The following is a 25,912-nucleotide window of genomic DNA, read 5'->3' as shown; positions in this document are numbered from 1 at the left end:
CTGCCCAGAGTAGGCAGAAGAGCTATGCTGATCACCGGAGGAGAGACTTGGAGTTCTCGGTGGGTGATCATGTTTTTATCCGTATTGCACCCATGAAGGGTGTGATGAGGTTTGGAAAGAAAGGGAAGTTGGCACCGAGGTTCATAGGGCCCTTCGAGATTTTGGATAGGGTAGGGGTACTGGCTTATAGAGTGGCCTTGCCGCCTAACCTTGATAAGATCCATAATGTCTTCCATGTGTCGATGTTGAGGAAGTACATCTCGAACCCATCCCATGTGCTTAGTTCGGAACCGCTTCAGCTATCTCCTCACTTGACCTATGAGGAGAAGCCCATCCGGATTTTGGATAGACAGGAGAGAAGACTCCGTAACAAGTCGATTCCAATGATCAAGGTGAGATGGCAGAACCATTCGGATGAAGAGGCCACTTGGGAAGCAGAAGCAGATATCAGGGTTCGATATCCGGAGCTTTTTGGTAAGTTTTAATTTCGAGGACGAAATTTCTTATTAGGGAGGGAGGAATTGTAACGCCAAGAACTTCTAAAATTCTAAAATCATGCCTAAAATTATTTTCAGTATTTATATCTTTAAATTTCTTGAATTTAATTGTTTAAGTTTAAGTTAAAGTTAGCCTTGCTTGATTTATTTAAATTAAATGCCTTGAACTGTTTAGTTAGTAATTTTTATCCAGGCAGGCGACGACGGTGGGCTTCGATGGTTTATTTTCAAGATTTTTAATTTTAAGATTTTAAGTTAGAGGTAAAAGAGGGGTTTTGGCCAAAAATGCAAATTTTAAATTTTTATGGGTCAAAAAGCAATTTTATTATTTTCTTGGGTTATTTCCTAAATTTTTCATAAAATAGGATTTTATTAAATCCGGGTTAGTGGAATTTCAATTAAAATGTTGAGAGTTGAAATTTTAAATTTAGAAGTTTGAAAATAGCAAAAAGTTGAGGTAAAAAGTTTTAATAGTACAAGTAGTACTTTTGCTAGTACAAGTGAAATTTTAAAACACTACACACAATACACTACACTTTTAATTTACACTCATTAAAACATTTCAATTAAAAATCAAGACATAACCCTAACTCCCAAACCCTAGGAGCCGCCCCCTTCCCCCTTTGGAGAATCTCCCTCACGCCGCCCTCCTCCTTGGCCTCCAGCCGCCGACCGTCGCCGCCTGCCGCCGTCCCCACTGCCGGAGGAGCTCCACAAGGAGCCTAGCTTGGAGTTTGACCAAGAGTTCTTCCCTCCATCTCCCCTTATTTTCGAATTTTTGGGTAAAAGGTTGAAAGGCAAGTGTAGCTACTCCTTTGGGCTCACATTCAAGCAATATCTACCCCCACCCTTAAGATTTCTTGCAATAATTTCGAAAATGCATGATGTTGTGATGTTAGGGTTTCGAATTTGGGCATTTAAGGGGCTGATTTTTGCTAAATGGGTTATGGGGTTGGGTTTATGTGATTTAATGTTGAGTATATGTGCATTGACATGGAATTATATGGTTGTTCTTGCCAAAATTCGAATTTTCAGAATGTATAAGGACCAAAATTTCGAAATTTTGCATGTGTAGGGGCTGAAATTTAATTGATGTTGAAGTATTTATTGGTCTTGCATTGGTCTTGATTGATTGTTCAACATTTTGGAGTTTTGATGGTTAATTATTGATGTTCTTGATATGTGTTGTGCAAGTGTGGATTGAGTGTAGCCCAAGTGTTTGGAAAAAGTCCTAAGAGAGGTTATTTGAGGTGTTTGGTTGTTTGGTATGGAGAAAATTTGAGGAAGGAGAGTTATGGGGTTGAATTCTTGAGTTAGAGGTAAGTTGGATGTTGTGAGTGTGCAGGGCAGCACTGTTCACGGGGCAGGGCAGTGTCGTGGCTGAGGTCTGTGCAGGGTTAGGCTATTCCATGGTAAAGTTCATGATGTTGTGGTCGCGTCGATATAAAATGGGCCCGAATCGGATAAGTATTGAGTAAGTTATGAGTCTTTTAAGTTTGTGGTGTAAGTGCAGAATTTTTTTGAGTATAAGGGGCTGTCCGGGAATGTTTTTGGTTTGTAATGTTCGGGTGATCCTTGGAGGTTACTTTCTGGTCCTAGGGGTAATTTGGAGTGTTTATGAGGTGTCGGTTCAAGCGGGACGGGTTTTGGTTAAGATATGACAAAGTTAAGGGTTTTTTGGTTTACTTGCTCGAGTTAAGTCAAGTTTGAGAATTTTGTTGGGTAAGTTGTCTTTTTTGGACTTAGGGGCAGCCACTCATCCACCTTAAACTCACATTTTCGAGTCGAGTCTCATGTCTTAAAGATTGCTTATTCGTGTGCATTTGACGTGTTCTTGAGTTTAATAAAGAAAAAGGAAGCTTACTTGTTTGCATGCCATTTAATGTATGAGTTGAGTCTTTATAAATGAAAAGGGAAAAGAAAGCAAATATTTTTTTGAATGAAGTGATCTGTTTGTGACAAGAGGGGTGTTGCTAGGCCGGGGGATGCCTCGGTCTACTCACCAAGAGGTTATAGAGGTTAGGCAAGGAGCAAGAGACATCTTGTTTACCCTTGTCACAGAGGGGCAATGTGGGATCGGGAGGCATCTCGGTCTCCTTGCCATAGAGGGGTTAAGTTTGTCGGGAGAAATCTCGTCGTCTTGCCGGCATAGTGCACTGCAGCCATGATCATGATCGAAACAGAGGGTCACAAATCAGGGATCGGATTTCTAAGAGGAAAAAGTAAAGAAAAGTTTAAAAGTTAAAGTTTCACAATTTTAGTTGACTCGTTTTGCATTGATGTCAGTCTTTCAGTTATGCATGAGTCTAAGTTGAATGTTATGAAAGTTAAAGTTTATCATAGTGTGAGTTCATTAATGCATGATTTCTATATCTTTCTAGTTTCATGCATATTACAGTTTAAGTTGAGTTTTTGCATCACGTATTTTAAACCCTTGTTATTATCCTAGTTATGCTTGTTGAGTCTTTAGACTCACTATGCTTGAATGTTTGCAGGTGAGGATTTTGTGGAGGAGACGGAGGGGCGTGATCTACTGGGATGAGGCCATCGGTAGTGCGAGGCCCAGTGACCGTTGCTTCCTTTCAGTTTATGTTTTCCGCACAGTTATCAAATTTGTAATAATGAAGTATTATTTGAGATCTTGTAGTATTTATAGCCAGGATGTGCATTCCCTGTGCTACAACTTATGTTTTGAAGTACGTTTTCCGCTTTTGCAAGTTTATGATTATCGTTGGAATTAATTTTAAATGCTTTAGTTTACTTTATGCTGTAACCGGGAGATGGTTACTAGGATTGCATGTTTATGTTTAACGCACTTAAGTTTTGAAGTCAATTTTCTTTCCTTATTTAAATTGCTGTTTGAGTCTTGATGGCTTATTTGTTTTACAAATAGGTCATGGCAAAATTTTTAAAAATCCGTAATTTTCCTTTATTTTAATTATAGTCTGATAGCCTAGTAGTGAGGGTCGTTACAATATTAATCTTGTAATCATGTTTATATTAAGTAAAACATGATTAAGGAAATTCCAGAAGGGTTAACGGAGTTCAGAAATGGATCCAGAACACTCGAAAATGGCTTAGAACGCCCCAAGACTCGAGTGGGATCGGAACCACCGATCTAGGATCGGAGCTTCCGATCTTGGTGACATCGGAATGAAATCGGAACCATATCGGAAGCATGGAGATCGGAACTTCCGATCAGCAATTGGAGCTTCCGATCGACTGTCGGTGACAGGTGTGTGGTTGCATGTGGTTGGGTTTGACACGTGGCATCGAAACTTCCGATCGGAGGAACGGAGCTTCCGATCTGCCGGAACGGAACGTCCGATCAGGGAACGGAACTTCCGATCGACGTCTATAAATATAGGGTCCGAGCTCCTCATCTCTTGCCAATTTCGAATTCCTCTCCTTCGCCCTAGTAGCTCTATTTTGGGCTTTGGGTACTCTTATTTTAGAGTTGGAGTAAGGAACATATTTTAGTATAGTCGGACAGTGTCTGACATAGTAGCGGAGCAGTGCTCGTGTAGCGGAGCAGTGCTCAAGGCTGTGGAGCTGCAGCAGGGGTGTACCCCTAGTTGCGAGACAGTCGCCATCAGCGGGCTGACGACAGACGCAGGTATAGCTATGGTCTCCTTAAATTATTTAGGAGTATGCAATAGCTTAGTTAAGGCTTTTAGAGCTTAATGAATGATGCATGGGTTTTGCATTGTAGAACTGATGTAGGCTTGGAACCTAGAGTGGGACTGCTAGGAACTGCCTGTAGAAAGGTACGTAAGTACAGACTGAGATAGTCAGCGGTTTGCATGCTTATATGTTGCATTTGTGTGTCATATTATTATGCAGCATGTGCATATCATATTGTGCCTGTCCATCTTGTGAGATAAGCCATGTAGGGCCGCTCAGCCCTGTCTGGATGGTTGATGTCTAGTGCCCAGTGACTGACGGGTCATGGGTGATTAACATCGGGGGACACAGTCCACGTCCTGTAGGAATGAACAGTGTACGCAGGGTTTGCTCCCCGGGTTGTACCACTCATGTCTAGGCGCCATTACTGAGCAGTTGTATACAGTTATCCCAGATATGGATATCCTATCATTTGCATGCATCATATTTGTATGTTTTACCCAGTGCTTTCGTATTGGGCTTAGAGCTCACGTTCAGTATTTTCTGTATATCTGGACACCCCATTCGATGGGGCAGGTGTAGGTGCAGGATTGAGCACCAGGAGCTTGGAGTAGCCAGTGACCAGTGAAGACAGCAGGATTAGCTGTAGGTTATGCCTTTAGGCTACAAATTCGATTTGGTTGTATAAATCAAATTTGTTTAATCTGGTTGTATTCTGCCGGTCTGTTTTTATTTAAAGTCTTCCGCAGCGATTTATTTAATGCAATGTTTAATTATGCTCTTAACTCTGATTAGGTAGTGGATCCGGGTAGGGTCACTACACAAAACTTCTTTGCACTCTTTTTTTGCAGCAACAGGGGTGTTTTCTTCCAACAAATTTACTTGTTCCTGACCTCTAGGCCCGAGTCGGTCATCATGGCCAACTTTGACTGATTTTTGTTCTATCCGTACATCTTCTACATAGCACTTTCGAGAAATCTTCTGATCTCCATGAACCTCGCCAACTTCATTACCCACAGGAAATTTGATCTTTTGATATAGTGCTGAAGCCACGGCCATGAAGGTAGTCATGGCTGGTCTTCCCAAGATAGCGTTGTACGCTGATGGTGCATCCACGATAATAATGCTGAGAATCCGTGTTTTGTTTCTATGGTCCTTGCCCAAAGTAAGTGGCAAATTGATCAATCCAGTAGGTCGGATGGCATGACCCGTGAATCCGAACAACGACGTCACTACTGGTTCTACCTTATACTCTCCAAAATCCATCTGATTTATGGTCTCTTGGAATAGTACATTGACCGAGCTTCAAAAATCCACAAAAATCCGAGCCACATCGTAATTAGCGACCAGAGCTCGAATAACCAGTGCATCATTATGAGTAGTATCTGACAAGCCTTTAAGATCACCCGGACCAAATGAAAGGGTCGGGCCTGTCCTAACCACCTGGTCGGTTATCTCCATGTTGCTCAATTTTCGACTGCTCGTCTTCCTTGCTCTATTGGAATCTCCATCTGTTGGTCCTCCGGAGATCATGTTAATAACTCCTCTCGCGGGTGGGGGCGACCCCTGATTGGGACCAGATTGGTTTGGGTTAGGGTGCTGAAAGTTGCCCCGGGGTGGTTCGGGTCTTGGTCTTGGTCCTGTGCGCTCCGAATCATCCCGACCCCTTTTATTCGACTGATATCCTCCCTTATGCTTTGCTACAATGTCTTTTATCTCTGGATTTTTTTGCTGAATTATCCTCTCAATTTCTTGTTCTAATTGTCGACAGTCATTGATGTTATGCCCATACTCATTATGAAAGTCACAATACTTTTTTGACTTTGGCCTGCGAGGCCCATGCTCGCTCCATGGAGGCCTTTGTAAAAGTTGTCTCTCCTCGCATATCTGGAGGGCTCGAGTCTTGCTCATCCTTAGAGGGGTAAAAAAGAGGTGAATAGTTCAAGCAGCTCGGGTCAAGGAGCTGGTCCCACCCTTCGAGGTGTGTTAGGGATTCTGGTATTCTTTGGACTTATAAGATTTTCCGTTCCCCCATTCAATCGGGAAACTTGTATTTTTCTAAATTCACATATTTTTCGGCTCGAGCTAGCAACTCATCGTACGTAGACAGTGATTTTTTGATCAAGGATTTGAGGAAATCCCCTGTAGCAAGTCCTTGAGTGAAGGCACTGATGAGAAAATCAGTGGTAGGAGTAAGCACTTCAAGGGACAAAGCACTAAATCGACGAATATATATGCGCAAATCTTCTTGGTGTTGTTGTTTGATAGCGAAAAGACTAAGAGTGGTCGTAGGGTGCTTTTTGCTACTAGAAAAATTGTGTAGAAAGGCTTTACTGAAATCTTTGAACTCCTTGATATCCCCTGGACGTAATAAGTTGAACCATTGTTGTGCTGGCCCTATCAAAGTATTGAGGAAGACCCGACACTTAATCGGGTCGGAATACTTGTGCAACAACGCAACATTCTCAAAACGGGACAGGTGCTCTTCTGGATCCCCTTTTCCATCATATTCCCCAACATGTGGGAACTTAGAGTTTTTGGGGAGTTCGGACTCCAGTATTTCAGCAGAAAAGGGAATATTCCGGATTGGCGTGGCTAGGTATCCAGACGGCTTCTTTTTCAAGAGCTCCATCTCTTCTTTTAATTTTTTGATCTCTTCCAATTGTGCGTTCTGATCTGGTGGGGAGGGGAGGGGATTCACCTCCGCCCTTGCAGCCATAGCTCTTTCAATAGCGGCGGTAACTAGTTGTTCCATCTGTGCGTTTACTCCATTCGCGCCAGCCATCTCGACTCTTTTTCTTCAAATTCCCACAGACGGTGCCAATTGATGATGTCGAAATTTTCCTCCGGATTCGGTCTGGTAGAGTGGATCTCCAAATCTTCAATAAACCGGGTCGGGTCGGGCACGACGGTATTCTGCACAGACAAAAGCTAAGTTAGGGGGCACCAAAGGTGTTTTCGGTGTGACCCCTCCGATGCCTAAGTCAGTGCTCAAAAGTGAAAAAGCTTGACAAAAAGTAAGAACAAGAGAATATGCGTGCGTGAGTGTGTGAACAAGAAGTGAATAGAAGAGATGAATGAGTAAAACATGAACCATACCTGTATTTATAGAGGCTGGAGGGGTAAGTCACCTTGATGAAGTAGAATATGTGTTAGGGTAGAACTCTACTCAAATAGGAGCCTTGACCAAGCAAGATTCTAATATTAACTCATGAATCATATCAAATCTGGGATTCGTTGAATATTGCCTTTATATTCTACAAATCATCCTATACCTGATAAAGATCGAAGGTTCTAGATACTGAACCTATCCTGGGCCCAGGTCGGGCTCCAACCATACCAGTTAGGGCTCAAGCCCATGAATTTATGATCATGAGCCCATTCCCTAACAGGGTCATCCCAGACTGGGCTTCTTATAAAATAAGACAAGATGGGCCTCAAAATATATTTTCAAAGATATGGATTATTATTGGGCTCGGGTCGGGTTAGATCCGTATATTTTTTAGAGACATCAGATAAGAAGTAGAAAGGAATATAAATAGCTAGCTCATTTGCCACAAAGGTTCAACGTTATTTTATTACACGACACGAGTACATATATATTATAATGATAACAATAGCTTATAGCTCCATGCATCTATATATATAATTTGCTGGTCATTATAATTCATACATAACATTTGCCCACAAGGCAAAGGTCATTTTTCCTGTGACTTGCAAGCCCAGCAGCCACTTCCATGTCAAGGTCTTCTTCCTTCATTCCATGGGGCAACTCCCAGTCAAATGAGTAGAGAAGATTGGCAAGTGCAAGCTCCACAGTCGCGATACCAAAATTCATCCCAGGGCAGCCTCTTCTACCCGATCCAAATGGGAGCAACCCGAAATCGTGCCCTTTGTAGTCTATAGTACTATTCAAGAATCGATCGGGCATGAATTCAGTAGGGTTTTCCCAGTATTCTGGATCTAAACCGATTGCATGAACGTTCACATACACCATGGTTTTTGCCGGGATTTCGTACCCATCTATCGTGCACTTTTCTATGGTTTCTCTCGGGACGGAAAGTGGAGTTGGAGGAAACAATCTTAGAGTTTCTTTGATGATTGCTTTTAGATAAGGAAGATTTTGAATATCATCTTCATCTACGGTGCCTTTGGTTCCTACCACATTTCGGACTTCCTCTCGTGCTTTCTTCATTGCTTGGGGTTTTTTTATGAGAGCCGTCATAGCCCAAGCTATCAACGATGCACTTGTATCGGTTCCAGCAATAAATACATTCTATAACAAAAATGTCAAACATAACAATCAATCAAGAATCTTGGATAATCATATTAAAGAGTTGGGAAAACTAATTAAAGGGAATCCCGTTTTTCAGGTTTTTTCGAAAACAACAAATTTAAAATTGAAATGATTCTGTCACCTATGTGATAAAATAATATTATTTTTGTAATTATAAATATAAGTCGGGTTCCACGGATCTCGTTGTTTATATTCGTTAGGTCTTCTCATAGTCATGCTCAATCGCATGTGTGTGTGAATTTAATCCACTAAATTTATTTTAATGAAACTCAGTAATCACAAGCATAGGATAATAGAAAATTTCATATTTCGTCCTATATGTTACTCGTATTTTCGTTTCTGATACTCTTAAGTTCTCGAAATTTGACCTAGCTCAGTAACTTAGTCATTGTTTTTGCGAGGGACGAGACAATCCCTTTCAATAAATAAAAGTTATTGGGTAGATTCTCATTCCATTTTTTACCTCGCTCAAAAAAATAAAAAAAATTCCAATTTTTTTTACCTCAATGAAATTCTAACACGGAAAATTAAAATAAAATTATGTGTATATATGTGCACTATGTTTACTTTTGAGAAGAATATAATTTATAACTCTCATTGGTGAATGGTGATCCCAAGTATCTAAATAACATCATTACATTCATATAAAAAAATATCAAAAAAAAGATTAGTTAGGGTATCATTTTAGGACCAATAAAATAAATGACACACAATACATTATAAAAGTAGGAAAAAATTACAATTTTAATCCTATAAATTGATATGTTTTAGGTTTTAATCCTTCCACTCATCAAACTTTATATATTTGAAACAGATTAATTAATGAATGATATCTATATATACATATCCAATCAAAGGAACTTTTATGCTCGATTAGGTGTAACACGCCTAATTGATGGTCGCCATTGTTTTGGCATGTGGCCCACACATGTACGTGTGCCATGATTTGGCGGCAGATGCTATGTTGTACCGGGTTTGCACTGGGTGAAGATCACTCGGTGCAGCATTTGCCGTTCATTGGCGTGAAGATCACTCGGTGCAGCCTTTGCCGTTCATTGGGCATGCCCAATGAACGGCAAAGGCTGCACCGAGTGATCTTCACCCATGAGCCTCATGCCCAATGAACGGCAAAGGCTGCACCGAGTGATCTTCACCCAGTGTAACATAGTCCGGACCTGATTTGGCTTTGGCGAGCTTTGGACCACATGACACCACGTGGTTGAACAAAAATAATTATTTATTTTCAAAACATTTTTAAAAATTTTATAATTTGATAAAATATTTAATTTTGACATCAATCAATAATGCAATGTTCACCAGGGAAATAATCATAATTTCAACCTATGGGCTATCAAAGGACGATGATCCACTTGTACGGCCGGTGATAGCCATGAAGAAAAGTTTGAAACACTTAATAACCTGTCCGGAATATTCTTGGAAAATTATCATCACTCAAAGAGTCGGAAATTCAAAAAAACTTTTATGTTATGGTCTTATTCGTCAATTTTGTGAGACGGATATATATGCCAGACTCTCACCCAAATGAAATATTATGTTTCTTTATGTCAAAAATATATTTTTTGTCATACAAATATGATATAAGTCGATTCATCTCATGAATATAAATCCGTGTGACCATTTCACACAAAGAAATATTCTTAAAAATTAATGTAAAATAACATAAAAAAAATTAATTTGAAATTAGTAGCATAAATGGGGTATGGGAACCGACAAATCAGTAATCAGAAGCTATGAAGGAAGGAAAATTACAGATTTTGTTATATAAGTTGGCATACGGTCATATATAAGATATATCGTCAATATCTCCTCTTTTATTTTTATTTTTATTTTTTTGAAATATATATCATCAATATCTTGAAAATATATAAAGTAGTTGGGAATTAATGAAGTAGGAAAAGTAAAGGTAGATTTGAAAGTCATACCATGAGAATTCCCTTGATATTATCCCATTCAATAGGAACCGCAGCTGCGTGGTCCTGTTTCAACTTGATCATCAAATCAAGAATGTCCCCTTTCATGGAGTCGGGCCGATTGGGATCCAGATGATCATCAATGAATTCTTGAAAAAAGTTATCCAAATCCCTAACATTCTTGTCGAGTCTGGAAATGGTCCCGGTTAATTTATCAATCCAACCCAAGAAAGGGAAATAATCACCAAAAAAGAAAGCTACGGATAGTTCTTGAGCTTCCTTGAAAACTCCATCGAACCTTATTTTACTCACTTCATCGTACTGTTTCCCGAATCCGGCTCGGCATACGATGCTATTACTCAAAAAGAAGGCAGCCTGGCTCAAGTTTATGACCTGATCCGACGAATGTGATTTGGTGATCATATCTTTGATCATTCGCGAAACTTGGTCCTTTCGAATAGGAAGAAATGAAGCCACCTGTTTGGCACTGAAAAGATGAATGACGCTGAGTTTCCTCATTTCCCTCCAAGTTTCGTTGTAACTAGAGAAAGCAATATCATTGCCATTGTAAGAAAACTTTTGGAACCCAATTAACGATGGCCTCCCTGAAAATGCTAGGTCATTGTTTTTCAAGGCTGTTTTGGCTACTCTGGCAGAAGATATTACGATGGCTGGCCGGAAACCGAATCTCAAGGACATGAGGGGGCCGTACTTTTTGGCGAGTTGGTGGAGATAGACGTGGGGATGCACCGTGTCGAATTCATGCAAGTTTCCGATCAACGGAAGCCCCTTGGGACCTGGTGGGAGTAGAGTACTGCTTTTCTTGCCATTTTTAGATTTCAAGAGATAGTTGAAAACAAAGATGATTGAGAAAGACAGCACTAGGAGAAGAAAATAATACATTATTGTATTATTCTTCCTTTTTTAGATAATAATAATTATTTGTAAAGCTGGTTTGTGTGTTATTTATAGTTGCGGGCCTTATATTACTTATTAATTGGTACGCCATAATATTTTATTTATTTTATTTTATATATAAAATGTAACAAATGTAAAGATAATTCCTCATGTATATATAATTAATATATCTTTATGATATGTCTTACCTTGAAAATGAAATACATCCATCGGATGAAAAATTGATTTTTTTATAAAGAGCTGACACTCGAATTGATGAGTCATTAGCCCTTTCTATAAATATAATAATTAAACCCCATTTGCGGTTTTCAAACGTCAAAGTGACTTGTATAAAACACAGGAAAAGTCCAATAATGTCAATATTTGACTTGTACGGTCTGATTCACATATTATTTGTTTTCACGGTTGCCTTTTGAATATTATTTTGGGAAAATTATATTTCAGTCTTTTTATTTGCAGTTTTTTTTTATTTGTCATATTAACAATAGATTTTCATTTTTAATGTTGTAACTTGTATTTTTAAAAAAAATTTAGTTACTGGTCAATTTTCATTTTTATTCCCTTAATTTGCATGTTTATTTTAATATTTACCATAATCAATCGTGTCTGACGGAAATTGGTTGTATTACGTTCGTGAATGATGATATATATATTTATTTTTGGAAAAAAAAAAAAAAAAAGACTTGCACTATGTGTCATGATTAATTTTTTTTTTTTTTGTGATGTAGGAACCCGTAGCCGCTATTTTTGGTTCGCACTGGATAAACCCCGGGACTAACGCAATAGCCTGCAAATTACGTTAGCCAGATAAACCACACTAGGCAAGTCCTGTGTGACAGGCTAGTTCAAAAAGGTGTTGGTAGGGAAAATCGAACTCTAACCTCTTGCCAAGAGTTCATTTACTCCACCAACTTGGACACCCCCTTAGAGGCATGATTAATTAATTTAGAATATATAGTATGTGGCATATAGCCTTGGCCGATACATTAGCAATTTTCGGTTTGATACAATAAATTTCGATCAACAAATTATCGAAAATAGAAATAAAAATGAAAATTATAATAAGCCCAAAAATACAAATTCAGAAAGCTTATGTAATAAAATACCATGAGCCTTGTAATAAATATGCACCAATTCATCATCATTTCTTAGCTCTTAGTTTTGTTGCCTCTTCCTATCTAGAGAGCCCATTACCTTATTTAAAATCATGAAAACTCATATGACCAATTTTGTATTTTCCCAAAAGTCATTTTTAAAATCATGAAAACTCATGCAATATTGGGAGTTATTTTAGAAATTAATTTGAATCGCAATTGGAATGATACACTAGAGTTCTTATAAATTGGAATTCGTCATATTTCTTAATTTGTATATATATGTCATTAGTTTGTAATCCGAAAACACTATAAATTTATGTTATGATATATCTTACCTTGAATAATTAAAAAATTTAGTATTAAAATCATGAAGCATCGGATACAAAATTGCAAAGACTTGTCGCCTACAAGACTAATTTGACTTGAATGGATTACGTCTCTTTAAAATTATAACCCTTTTTGACAAAAATTTCAAACGCCAAAGTTGATTTTGTGTAACTATAAGAAAAGTCCAATTTTAATACTTGAATAAAAATAAAATATAAGTTTTGATGAATTCATTAAACTATCGTATATAAAATTATGGGTATATTAAATTCCAACTATAAATTAAGAGGAAATATATATATATATATAAAGTGCGCACCCTAATGTGCAAGATTTTCGTGAGCGACCACTAAAATTCATTAGTGTGTTTTAGTGATTTTTTTAGGAACCACTAAAACACGCTAGTGAGTTTAATGTATCGCTCATGAAAATACTACAAATTAGGGTGCGTAGGATAAAAACTATATATATATATATATATATATATATATGTATATATTTATGTATGTATGTGATACCACACGAATCGGTCCATCACATACTTAGGTCCAATTGGATTTTATAGCCAAGAAACAAGGCTCGGATTCATGTATAAGTGAAAATATTGGCCCATATTGAGGGTAGGTGGAGGAGGCGAGACATGTTGGAGTTGGAGTTGAAGTCATAGCCAAGGGAGGTGACAAGGGTGAAGGTGAGCTAAGAAATTGCTAAGGAGTTAAGGATATATGAGTTTGAGAGTTTGGAAGGTAAGGAGCTAGTAAGGAGCTAAGGATGAGTCTAGGACTTGAGGAGAAGAGGAGGCAGAGATGAGCTGTCGAGTTAAAGATGACGATTAGAGTAACTTGGGTAGAGCTTACCCAAAGGTGGGCGAGCCCTTAGCTTCAGCCTCGCCTCTAGGGCGAGGTCACACTTTGAACCAACCCAGAAAGGCGAGTCCTGGATGAACAAGTGCGTGAGTCCTACTCACGTGATCTCCTACGAAATATGCGTGGTCTCCCTACCTTTTCCCCTATAAATATCAAATTTTATCACTTCATTTGAAACTTTTACTTTTATTTTGAGGAGCATTCAAGCTCTCCGCTTCACTTATTTATTTTTCGACTCTGACTTGAGCGTCGGACGGACTACGTCGGAACACCCTCTCGACCCCTTTAACATTATTTGTTTGGTTTCAGGTTCACTCCGAGCTTGAAGCTTTGGGCTTAAATTGGACTCAGATCTTGGATTTGACTCTTAAATTTTAGTGAGTATTAATATGTATGTATGTTTAAGGGGGGAAAAATCCAGAAAAAATATTTAAGAGATTATTACATAGAAGAACCTTCAATAATTGGAAATGTTCATTTAGAGAATATATATATATATATAGTTCCGTATTAATTAGGTTTTAATTCTGCAAACATAAAAGAACCTTCTTTCGTTGGAAAGGTACATTAATTTAAGTTCTTCATTAATATTTTTACAATTTATGTGTTTTTTTCAGTCAAACAAATATTTTTAAGAAAGGAAAAAAGAAACGTGTCTGGGTGTGATCTTTAGGAAAAAATAAATTTCGAAATATACATATATCTATATATAATATACATATTTGAAATTATTAGTGATAGATGTAATTAATGTATGCATGAAAATATTTTTCAGTGTGTGACCTTTCAGGAAAAATCAAAATTCTAAAGTAAAAAATGTCAAATAATAATATATTTGGAAGGCCATAGGAAGGGGGGTGATTCTATACTATACCGGGTGAGATACATTCCTTTTGTGTTTTTTATCAAGATGTTCGCGCGAACATCTTGCTGAAAAAAAAACATGTGGACTCTGCCTATACTTTTTTGTCATTTAGCATGATATTTTTTTGTAATTTAGGAGATGTCTGCGCGAACATCTAAAAAAAATTAGGGAGTGTTTCACCCGGTGTAGCATAGAATCACCCTAGGAAGGGTCCCGGAAATTTGGACTCAGGCGGCGCTGCCGCTGCCTTCTAATTTTTTGGGGCTTAAATCCTTTTTTTTTATTTTTTATATTAGAAAGTATTTGCAATTACTAAAAAAAATGATTGTTAGATTTTAGCTTAAAAATCACTTTCGTGTATTTTTTAAATCCAAATTATCTGTTAGTTTATGTTTAACTTAATTGAAATCCAAAAGCTACTCATATGATGATTATAATTCCCCAAAAGTGATTCTAATAAAGAGGCCAATGCTAAAATCACTCTAATAACTTATTTATCAAAAACTACCCAACTTTAATTTTAGGATTTTACATTTGTTTTCAAACACTACCCCAACTTTTGATTTTTCTTAAATTTTTTGTAATTTATAAATATAATCACTTGTACAAAAGCATAATCTTTTGCAAACACTCTCTTAATAATGATCATGACGCATAACGTATTTGGTAGATGTGTGTTATGAAATTTTTGAAATATAAAATATTGCATATATAAAGTTTATTTAAAGCATGATTCAATCTCAACTTTACATATATAATTTTTATTTTTATTTTTCATTTTGAATCGTTCCAGGAGTTTGATCGTAATATTCATTGAGTTTATATGTCTTTTCGACAATAATAATTGATTTTTGAATTTTATGATTGTGCATTGATTAATTAATAAATGACAAAAAAATCCAAGAGAAACATGGTTCAGGGTTGGCCACTCTTTTATTGGGTTTTGTAATTTGCACATGATCCTTGTTTTTCAGGGTCTTTGTTGTATAACATTGAATTATTTTACCTCCTTTGTATGATTATTATTATTATTATTTTTTTAGAATTCTATGATTAAGTTGTTCGAACGTAAAGGGAAGAGAAATCAGAATCATAAACACATGATTCGAATAAATTAAATGCCTCCATAATATGACCCAAAATTAAAACTATAAATTCATATCGAAAAATAGCGATGATGGGTTCTTACGTCATTAAAAAAACTATAAATTAAATTAACTGCATATATCAAACTCCAATCATGGTAGAACTTGAATAACATTGAAAGAATTAATAAAGATGTAGACACCGATAACGGAAAATCCACGTAAAATAATGTTATATGTTTAAGGCTAGCTTAGGAGATCAGGCTCCTTCAAATTTCATTAATAGAGATGAAAAGTCTTCTCTAATTGAAAGTTCTTGCCATGTCTTCTAGACAAAACATTTAATTCCTCAGGTATAATGTTTTTTTCAACTTTAGACCACATATATATTATATAAATATATATATATATATATATATATATATAAATTTTCAGTTGTTCAACCAATGCTTCACAACTCGTCTCCGACAACTAAAATCCGGTATCGTGTTTTAGTGATACGAAAAATTAAAAAAACAAACAACTAAAATCCGCTACTAGGTTTTAGTGATCGAAAACGAGGTGGACAGGAATGGTTGAGCAGCTGAAAATTGCTTTATATACATATATAGAATAGATATTAAAGTATTGGTTATAAATTAATTGTCTTATTCCAAACAAAGCTTAGGCCGCATTCAAGAGCCTGTTTAGACTTCGAAGCATCGGGTCAAAATCCAACTGGAGTTCTTTCGTAATTAAGGGCGAGCTAGATTTTGAACTCTTTAGTTCTTCATATTCCAAGTTTTTGTGTAAAAGTTAGTTATGTTGAGATATGGTGTACTAATAGGAATTTCAGCTTTTAAATGTTTATATATCATGCTGGACCTGAAAAATTTCGCATATTTAAATAGACTTTACGCGCGGGGGTGGTTGTATTCAAAGTCGGGGAAATAATTAATGACTTTTAAGAGTCTTGTGAAATTTAAAAGTAAAGAGGTATTCAATGTAAAATTTTTTAAACTTTATGAAAATTTATAGGTATTCAAAATAAACTTTCATGAAATTTTAAAAACTTATGTGGTACTCAACCTTGACTTTTAAAAACTCTATAAAAATCCATGGGTATTCAAATAATTTTAGATAAAATTTTAATGACTCCATTAAAGTCATTAAAGTACAAACTTTAAAAGATAAAGTACAATCATAAAATGTCAAAAATTATCTTTGCTTGTACCCAAAGATTTGGATGGATTTCTAATTTCATTTCCCTCCATTTTTTTCTTTCACCCCATATAAATATCCTACGAAACTTTTTACAATTTGAAATCAAAATTAAAAATTTTAGAATCCATAAATTTCAATTATTTGAATTTTGGCCATCATAAATTTTTGAAATGATTTTTTAATACCATTACGGATTTTAATTATACCAATTAGTAAAGTTTAGTAAAGTTTCGCTCATGTTTGTTTAAAAATTTCAATATACCATTAATTTAAATTATAATAAAAGTAAAAAAAAAGAAGTTACAACCTTGTTTATTTTTTAAACAGTTGAAAGTAATAATAAATTATTTTTAATAATCAAATTATTGAACATTTATATATGTATATGCTTGTTGTGTTTTAATAAAATTTTAATGTATTTTTAAAAATTTACAAAAATATATATATCAACACACACTACCACACAAAAATGTGTATATACACAAACATATAAAGGATAATTATATGGAACAAATTTAAATGATATTAATTAATTAATTTTTTATGTTTAGGTATAACTTATTTATTTTCATTATAAATTCCATTGAAATCTGTTAAAAACTTTACAAATGTCTCTAAAAGTCTCTCAAAGTAAATCCACAAGAGTTTATGAAAATCTTTCTTAACTCTATATAATTATATAAAAGTCAATAAAAATCAATCAACTCCACAAAAGTCTATTATCTTAAAAAAGTCATTAAATCTCTGCAATGAATACACCTCTGCTAGTATTGGGGTGTGATAACACCAAAAAATTGAAAAAATGTGGGTGCCCGGTGAGCCAACTTGTGGCTAAGGGCTTTGATGACTCTTTGCATAAACAATCTTTTGTTTAATATAATTTACACTTTTATTAATGGCAATGACTTTATCTTTCTTCATATTGTTATATTATGATATACTATTGTTGTTTTGATAAAGACCTTGAATATACTATAGTGTATGTAAGATGTGGTAGAACATGGAGATGTCTATCATGAAACACATCTTATAGTCACTGTATATTCTAAACTGTTCCTAGTCGATTGAGCCGTCCGATAATAAGGATAAGGATCGCTCGAGTTTGAGACTAGCATTTGCGATGCGGAGTACCACGTTTCATTGGTAAGGAACATAGAGATGTTCGAAGCATGCAAATGGATATTCATATGATGAATGATCGAACTACCCTATCCGAACTTTCCAAGTGGTTATCACTTATCGAGTGGATATAGTCCGCGGTTTTGGTTGTACACCATTAGTCCTTACTACTTGAAACATCATTGAGACTCTATATGCTAGTACTGTGCTTTGACTCGTTTACCGACTCTATTGGGGTCATCAGGTGTCGGGATTGGGTACAGTTACAACACATATAGGAGTCGATGCTTTGTTGTCAAGGATTCACCACATACTTGCGAGTGTGGATATCCTATGCGATCTGAGGAGATATTAGTGTGACGAATCTCTGGCCAGAGTACATGATGTGGTTTAAGAAATGATTTCTTAGTAGCACATGCGATGTCACTATTTGATCTTCAAGATGTATTGCATAGTTATCGAATCTCGAACGACTCTCGATATACCAATGGTTGTTGATTCGATCGGGATATATGGATGAAGGGACCGTACTGTACGCTAACCAAAATCTATTGGTTCTTGTAGGCACTATCAGTGATACCTAGGGAATCATGGGGCGATGTTGCTAGGCGCTCTTACCATGATTCGATGGGCAAGTCGGAAATTGTTGTTCCGAGTCACAAGGAGTTGTGAGCCCACGGCTAGCTGTATCCCTGAACCATTGAGGGTCACAAAGTGTAATGGATTTTTAATCCCCGTTGAGATAGTTAAATTTAAAGAGTTAAATTTAATGAACAAAGAAGTTGGACTTCTTAATTATGAGTAGAGGAGTAAGATTTCCTAAAATGACATAGGGATGGACATTTTTGGAAACCACTGAATACGGATTCAGAAAAATTTATCTTGACTTTAAAAGGTGCAGAAATGGTTTCTGTGCACATTGGTGAAATCGATTTATCAATCGGAGTCATGATGAATTTTATATTAATTTCTGAACGTGCGGGCTTTGCTTGTCGGGCTTGAACTTATGACTAATGGGCCCTAAGCTGTTAGTGGCCTACATTATAAATAAGTTATTGCAGTACAGAAATTAGATACAACAGGCATAATTTTCGAAATTAACTAGGGTTTTGAGACCTAGTGGCTGCCGCCCCCCTCTCCCCTCTCTGCTCGAAAAACCCAGCCTGTGAATTTTGAATTTGCAGTCTGGTTTAACGGATCAAATTCGTTAATCTCTTCGTAGAAACTTCGTAGAGGGATTAAATATCCGTTCGTGGACCTGATTGAAGAACAGTTCGTCCATCAGTTCCAGGGATATACAACAAGAGCAGAGAAATCTGTTGGTATCCATAATCTCGATTGGAGATTGAGGTAAAAAATTTATAATCGTTATTTAATTTTTACACACACACAATTTAATCGTAAGGTTGATACCTATTATGGAATCGTTCCATACAAAAATTTTAAACTTCCGCTGCACCGGGTATCAATCCTAATTGATCTGATCGCCGAGTTCTCCAACAATGGTATCAGATCCAGGTTGCTCAGATCAAGCGATTAAATTAATCGATTGCACAAAAATTTTTTAAGCCTCGGTTTTTGAAACAAAATAAATATTTTAAAATAAAATTTTTTTTTTTTCCGGGCAAAAACCCGGGCAGCGATTGGATCGCTGCCCGGGAGGGGGGGGGGCAGCGATGGTCGCTGCCCCGCTGCCCGGCTCGACCCCATTAGGGCGCGGGCAGCCCGGAAATGTCCCGGGCGGCCCGCGGGAAAAATTATTTTTTAATTTTTAAATTAAATTTTAATATGTTAAAATTCTATTTTTGGTCTGATCGAAAATTGTTTTTGATTGGTCCACAAAGCGTCGGATCGAATTGTTCGAGTCCGAAAATTTTAAAATTGATTTTTGGATAAATTTGAATTTTTGGAAAATTTAAATATTTTATCCGTTAAATTGAATTTTGAAATTAATTATTTTTGGTACAATTGATGATAAGATATGATCTTATGGATATATTGAGTAAAATATCATTTTATGTATAAAATTGGATTTTATAGATAAAATATGATTTTATTTGATAAAAAGATAAAATATGATTTTGTATATAAAATAAGATTTTATGTATGAAATATGATTTTATCCTTTTAAATTTAAATTGCCATTGCATGTTATCCAATAAATTAATTTTGAATTAAATGTTATTGGATAAGGATGATCGATTGCCATGACCAATTTTGTAGGTGTATGTTAGGAATTTACATTTGTTTTTATTGTTGTTGGATTTATTAATGGGCCTGGTTTATGGCCCAATATGAATGTCATATGTAATAAAAGTGGGCTTGGTTTATGGCCCGTTCCCACCCCTTAAAAATGTATCCCCTACTTGTCATTGTTATTTATTGTAAATACATTAGATTTAGTGGGAGATGAAGATTTGAAGACGGTGGTGGGCCCAGCAGACAATAAAGACAGAAGAAATGTAAATTAGAAGCTCAATGTAATAGGATTGCATTGCATACTGCATATTACCTAGAATTGGACTAAGACTCGTGATTGGCAACCACGGGTCGATTAGAAATGGAATCGATCATCCTATATAATATGTGATATTATAGTTGTATGCATGTTTTAGACAAAATTGTGTGAATCCGACAAGCATACAAAATTTTAAAAAATGATGAGACAAATTTTCATAATTAAAATCTCTCATTTTAAATATGATTTAAAATTGATATCAAGATAAATAAAGGAAATTTAAATTTGTTTAAATGTTCCTACCTTCCATCAACGATCAATGTATGAGATGCTATCCGCGGATACGGTCCGGCTCATATTATTGGGGGGGCCCGTTCGTCGGAAAGCTGTACATTGGATCGACACATGTTGTAAGTTGGGTGGAACTCCCATGGGATCAGCTCATATTATTGGGGGATCCACATGGCGACCGTCCATCACAACTTAATATTGATGGGTCATCTTGACATGTCACAATAAACGGCGTCATATTATTGGGCCCTTATTGGACATGAGGTAAAAACGTGGAGGTTGCTTTGAAAGCAATTGGGCTCTACCTTTTGAAAATTATGGTTGGCTGATATTATTCGGGACCATAGATTGTCAATTGGACTCCATGTTCTCACTAAGGAAAACAGTTTTCCGTTTTCACTAGAGGGTAGTGAAATCGTTAAAATAGTGGGAGTGAGATTCATAAAATAAATTTCGCCTATTTTATGTCTTAGTAAATTGCTTAAACAATCACTGATATTTGTCTGTTTCTTTTCAGTATTTCATAAGATGAATTCGCGTAATCCACTTTTCTCGATCCTCGAACAAAATAAGTTGACTGGCGCAAACTATACGGAATGGTTCCGTAAGTTGAAGATTGTCTTGACTTCGGAGAAGATGCTCTACGTGTTAGAAAAATCTCCTCCGAAGGAAGCACCAGCTGACGTAAGTCCTGAAGAGTTAGCCAAACTTGATACATGGTGGGACCATGATATCAAGACCAAATGCTATATGCAAGCCTCGATGTCTGATGAACTCCAGAGGCGATTTGAGGACACCGTGAATGCTGCTGACATTCACGTTCAACTCAAGGAACTTTTTGGGGCTCAATCGAGGGCTGAAAGGTTCGCTACTGTAAAGGAGCTAATGACGTGTCGCATGCGTGAAGGGACTTTGGTCCGTGATCATGGGGTACGAGTGATTTGGCTCATACAGAAGTTGGTAACCCTTGATTTGGTGTTGGAGCATGAACTCAACGTGGACTTACTACTTCTGTCTCTTCCTTCTTCGTTTGACGGATTTGTGGTGAATTTCAATATGAACAAGGTAGAGGCCTCCCTTGAAGAGATGGTCAATATGCTTGTGACATATGAATCCACATTAAAGAAGGATAAACCGGCTTTCTTGGTGGGCTCCTCTTCTTCTGCTAAGAAGGGGCCAAGTACAAAGGGTAAGAAACGTTCTGTCCCACCCAAGAAAATCGAACCCGAGAAGAAGTTCAAGACAAAGGCTTCAAACATGGATGTTTGCCATTACTGCAAGAAGCCCGGTCATTGGAAGCGTAACTGCAAGGAATATCTAGAGCAGTTGCGAACTACGAAGGGTATGTTCTATATTGAAATAAATGTTTCACTTAATACTACTTCTTGGGTATTGGATACCGGATGTGGATCTCACATTTGCAATGATTTGCAGGTGATGACAAGAAGTCGCAGGCTTAGAATGGGTGAGACCCAGCTGAGGCTCGGAAATGGTTCCAGAGTTGAAGCTAAAGCCGTGGGAGATGTTTATTTAATTTTGCAGAACGATTTTAAGTTACTTTTAAGAGATGTTTTATTTGTTCCGGATTTGATTAAAAACATTATTTCTGTTTCTATGCTTGATAGAGATGGTTATTCTTGCAATTTTGTGAATGAGATTTGCAATATTTACAAGAATGAATGTTTGATTGGAAATGGACAACTTGAAAACGATCTATACAACTTAAAACTAAAAGACGTTGCAATAAATTTTGTTGATAAACCGGCAACAACAAACAAAAAGAAAATCGATAGTCAAAACCCGGCAAACCTTTGGCATGCTAGGCTAGGTCATATTTCCTCAAGGAGGATGAACAAGCTAGTGGGAGAGGGCATGTTTGATATGTCTGATATTAACTCTCTACCTACTTGTGAATCCTGCCTGAAAGGAAAAATGACTAAATCTCCTTTTAAGGGGAAACCTGAGCGTAGTCAAAATCTGTTGGATTTGATCCATACAGATGTTTGTGGTCCATTTAGAGTTGGTACTCAATATGGCCACACCTACTTCATTACCTTTACTGATGATTATTCGAGGTATGGGTATTTATATTTAATGAAATATAAGTCTGAAGCATTTGAAAAGTTCAAAGAATTCAAGGCTGAAGTAGAAAACAAGCTAGGTAAAAGTATTAAAGCACTTCGATCGGATCGAGATGGAGAATACTTAAGTACCGAGTTTTTGGACTATCTAAAAGAGAATGAGATTCTCTCTCAGTGGACTCCTCCTATGACACCACAGCTTAATGGTGTATCGGAGCGTCGTAATCGAACTTTGTTGGACATGGTTCGGTCCATGATGAGCTTCACTGAGCTTCCACCTTCGTTTTGGGGCTATGCGCTTGAAACGGCGGTATTGTTGTTGAACAACGTCCACACTAAAGAAGTGAACAAAACACCATACGAGTTATGGAATGGCAAAGCTCCTAAGTATTCGTACTTGAGGATTTGGGGATGTCCTGCTTACGTGAAGCGGACAGTGGGAGATAAGTTGGATAGTCGATCCAGCTTATGTTATTTTGTAGGGTATCCGAAGAATTCAATCGGATATTATTTCTATTATCCTGCTGAAACAAAGGTGTTTGTTTCAAGGAATGCCACCTTCTTGGAGAAGGAGTTCTTATTGGATAAGAAAGGCGAGATGATGGAACTCGAAGAAATTCGAGAAGAACCCGAAATACAAAATAACGATCCTACACCTTAGGAACCATTGATAGACACGCCTGTACCTAGAAGATCCGAGAGGACTTCTAGACCTCCTATTCGATATGGTCTTCTTCTTGAAGGGGATCAAGATGAACCCGATATTGGATGTGATCCAAGAAACTTCAAGGAAGCAATTTCTGATGCGGATTCAAATTTATGGCTTGAAGCTATGCAGTCGGAAATAGATTCGATGCATACAAACCAAGTTTGGTCTTTGGTAGATCCTCCCGATGGAATTGTTCCAATAGGGTGTAAATGGATCTACAAGAGAAAGCTTGGGCCTGATGGTAAGGTATTGACCTACAAGGCGCGATTGGTGGCGAAAGGTTATACTCAAAGACAAGGAGTTGACTATGATGAAACCTTTTCACCAGTTGCGATGTTCAAGTCCATAAGAATCCTTATTGCCATAGCTGCATGGTATGACTATGAGATATGGCCAATGGATGTGAAGACTGCTTTTCTTAATGGAGACATTAAGGAAGAAATCTATATGAAGCAGCCTGAGGGGTACACATCCATGGGAAGGGAGCATAAGGTATGCAAGCTTCAGAGATCAATTTATGGTCTAAAACAAGCATCAAGAAGTTGGAACCAGAAATTTGATGAAACAATAAAGGATTTTGGTTTCATCAAGAACCCGGAGGAACCATGCGTGTACAAGAAAGTAGTTAAGGATGCGGTGACATTCTTAGTACTTTATGTTGATGACATCCTACTCATTGGGAATGACGTAGGGATGTTGCAGTCAACGAAGATATGGTTATCAGGTAGATTCTCGATGAAGGATTTGGGTGAGGCATCCTATATTCTTGGGATACAGATATATAGAGATAGATCTAAGAGAATGATAGGACTCACTCAATCAACCTACATCGACACCATATTGAAACGGTTTTCAATGGATGGGTCCAAGAGAGGACATCTACCCATGTGTCATGGAGTTTCTCTATCAAAGTCTATGTGTCCCAAGACTGATGAAGAGATAGAGAAAATGACTCATGTACCATATGCGTCAGCCATAGGTAGTATCATGTATGGGATGATATCTACCAGACCGGATGTAGCATTTTCTCTGAGTGTCACGAGCAGATATCAAGCTAATCTCGGTCAAATGCATTGGAAATCCGTGAAGGACATTCTTAAGTACTTACGAAGGACTAAGAATATGTTCATGGTATATGGAGAAAGAGAACTAAAATTGGAAGGCTATACCGACTCTAGCTTCCAAAGTGACGTGGATGACTCGAAGTCAACCTCTGGATTTGTGTTCATGCTCAATGGCGGTGCTGTCTCTTGGAAGAGTTCCAAGCAGGAAACCACAGCGGATTCCACCATCGAGGCAGAATACATTGCAGCATCAGCTGCTGCTAAAGAGGCCGTTTGGATGATGAATTTCGTCCAAGAGTTGGGCGTCATTCCTGAAGTTGTTGGTCCAGTCCCGGTGTACTGTGACAACACGGGTGCCGTTGCTCAGGCAAAGGAACCAAGGTCTCATCAAAGATCCAAACACGTACTGAGGAAATACCACATCATCCGGGAGATTGTGGAAAGAGGAGACATCACTGTCGAAAGAGTGGCCTCTGCAGACAATATCGCTGATCCACTTACTAAGCCCTTGCCAGGACCATTATTTGACAAACATCGCGAAGCAATGGGTCTACGTAGTATGACTAGTTGGCTTTAGGGCAAGTGGAAGATTGAAAGAGTGGGTGCCTGGTGAGCCAACTTGTGGCTAAGGGCTTTGATGACTCTTTGTATAAACAATCTTTTGTTTAATATAATTTACACTTTTATTAATGGCAATGACTTTATCTTTCTTTATATTGTTATATTATGATATACTATTGTTATTTTGATAAAGACCTTGAATATACTATAGTGTATGTAAGATGTGGTAGAACATGGAGATGTCTATCATGAAACACATCTTATAGTCACTGTATATTCTAAACTGTTCCTAGTCGATTGAGCCGTCCGATAATAAGGATAAGGATCGCTCGAGTTTGAGACTAGCATTTGCGATGCGGAGTACCACGTTTCATTGGTAAGGAACATAGAGATGTTCGAAGCATGCAAATGGATATTCATATGATGAATGATCGAACTACCCTATCCGGACTTTCCAAGTGGTTATCACTTATCGAGTGGATATAGTCCGCGGTTTTGGTTGTACACCATTAGTCCTTACTACTTGAAACATCATTGAGACTCTATATGCTAGTATTGTGCTTTGACTCGTTTACCGACTCTATTGGGGTCATCAGGTGTCGGGATTGGGTACAGTTACAACACATATAGGAGTCGATGCTTTGTTGTCAAGGATTCACCACATACTTGCGAGTGTGGATATCCTATGCGATCTGAGGAGATATTAGTGTGACGAATCTCTGGCCAGAGTACATGATGTGGTTTAAGAAATGGTTTCTTAGTAGCACATGCGATGTCACTATTTGATCTTCAAGATGTATTGCATAGTTATCGAATCTCGAACGACTCTCGATATACCAATGGTTGTTGATTCGATCGGGATATATGGATGAAGGGACCGTACTGTACGCTAACCAAAATCTATTGGTTCTTGTAGGCA

The 25,912-nt window shown here is 37.2% G+C and overlaps 2 protein-coding genes across 2 annotated transcripts; both read right to left on the bottom strand.

The window, feature by feature from the left end:
- Positions 1-6,156: 6,156 nt before the first annotated feature.
- LOC140862438 (uncharacterized) lies at positions 6,157-6,906 on the bottom strand. Its single transcript, XM_073265460.1, has one exon. It carries the CDS (start codon positions 6,904-6,906, stop codon positions 6,157-6,159), a length of 750 nt encoding a protein of 249 aa, XP_073121561.1.
- A 733-nt stretch (positions 6,907-7,639) lies between these two features.
- Positions 7,640-11,294, bottom strand: LOC140864497 (cytochrome P450 83B1-like). The gene is made up of 2 exons (XM_073268724.1): positions 10,362-11,294; positions 7,640-8,397 (listed from the first exon to the last, which is right to left on the bottom strand). The coding sequence occupies exons 1-2, from the start codon at positions 11,250-11,252 to the stop codon at positions 7,789-7,791; spliced, it is 1,500 nt and encodes a 499-aa protein (XP_073124825.1). The 5' UTR covers positions 11,253-11,294; the 3' UTR covers positions 7,640-7,788.
- Positions 11,295-25,912: the final 14,618 nt, after the last annotated feature.

The sequence above is a fragment of the Henckelia pumila genome, chromosome 4 (assembly GCF_033568475.1).
Source record: "Henckelia pumila isolate YLH828 chromosome 4, ASM3356847v2, whole genome shotgun sequence".
NCBI classification, from domain to species: domain Eukaryota; kingdom Viridiplantae; phylum Streptophyta; class Magnoliopsida; order Lamiales; family Gesneriaceae; genus Henckelia; species Henckelia pumila.
This window is presented reverse-complemented; position numbering and strand designations above follow the sequence as displayed.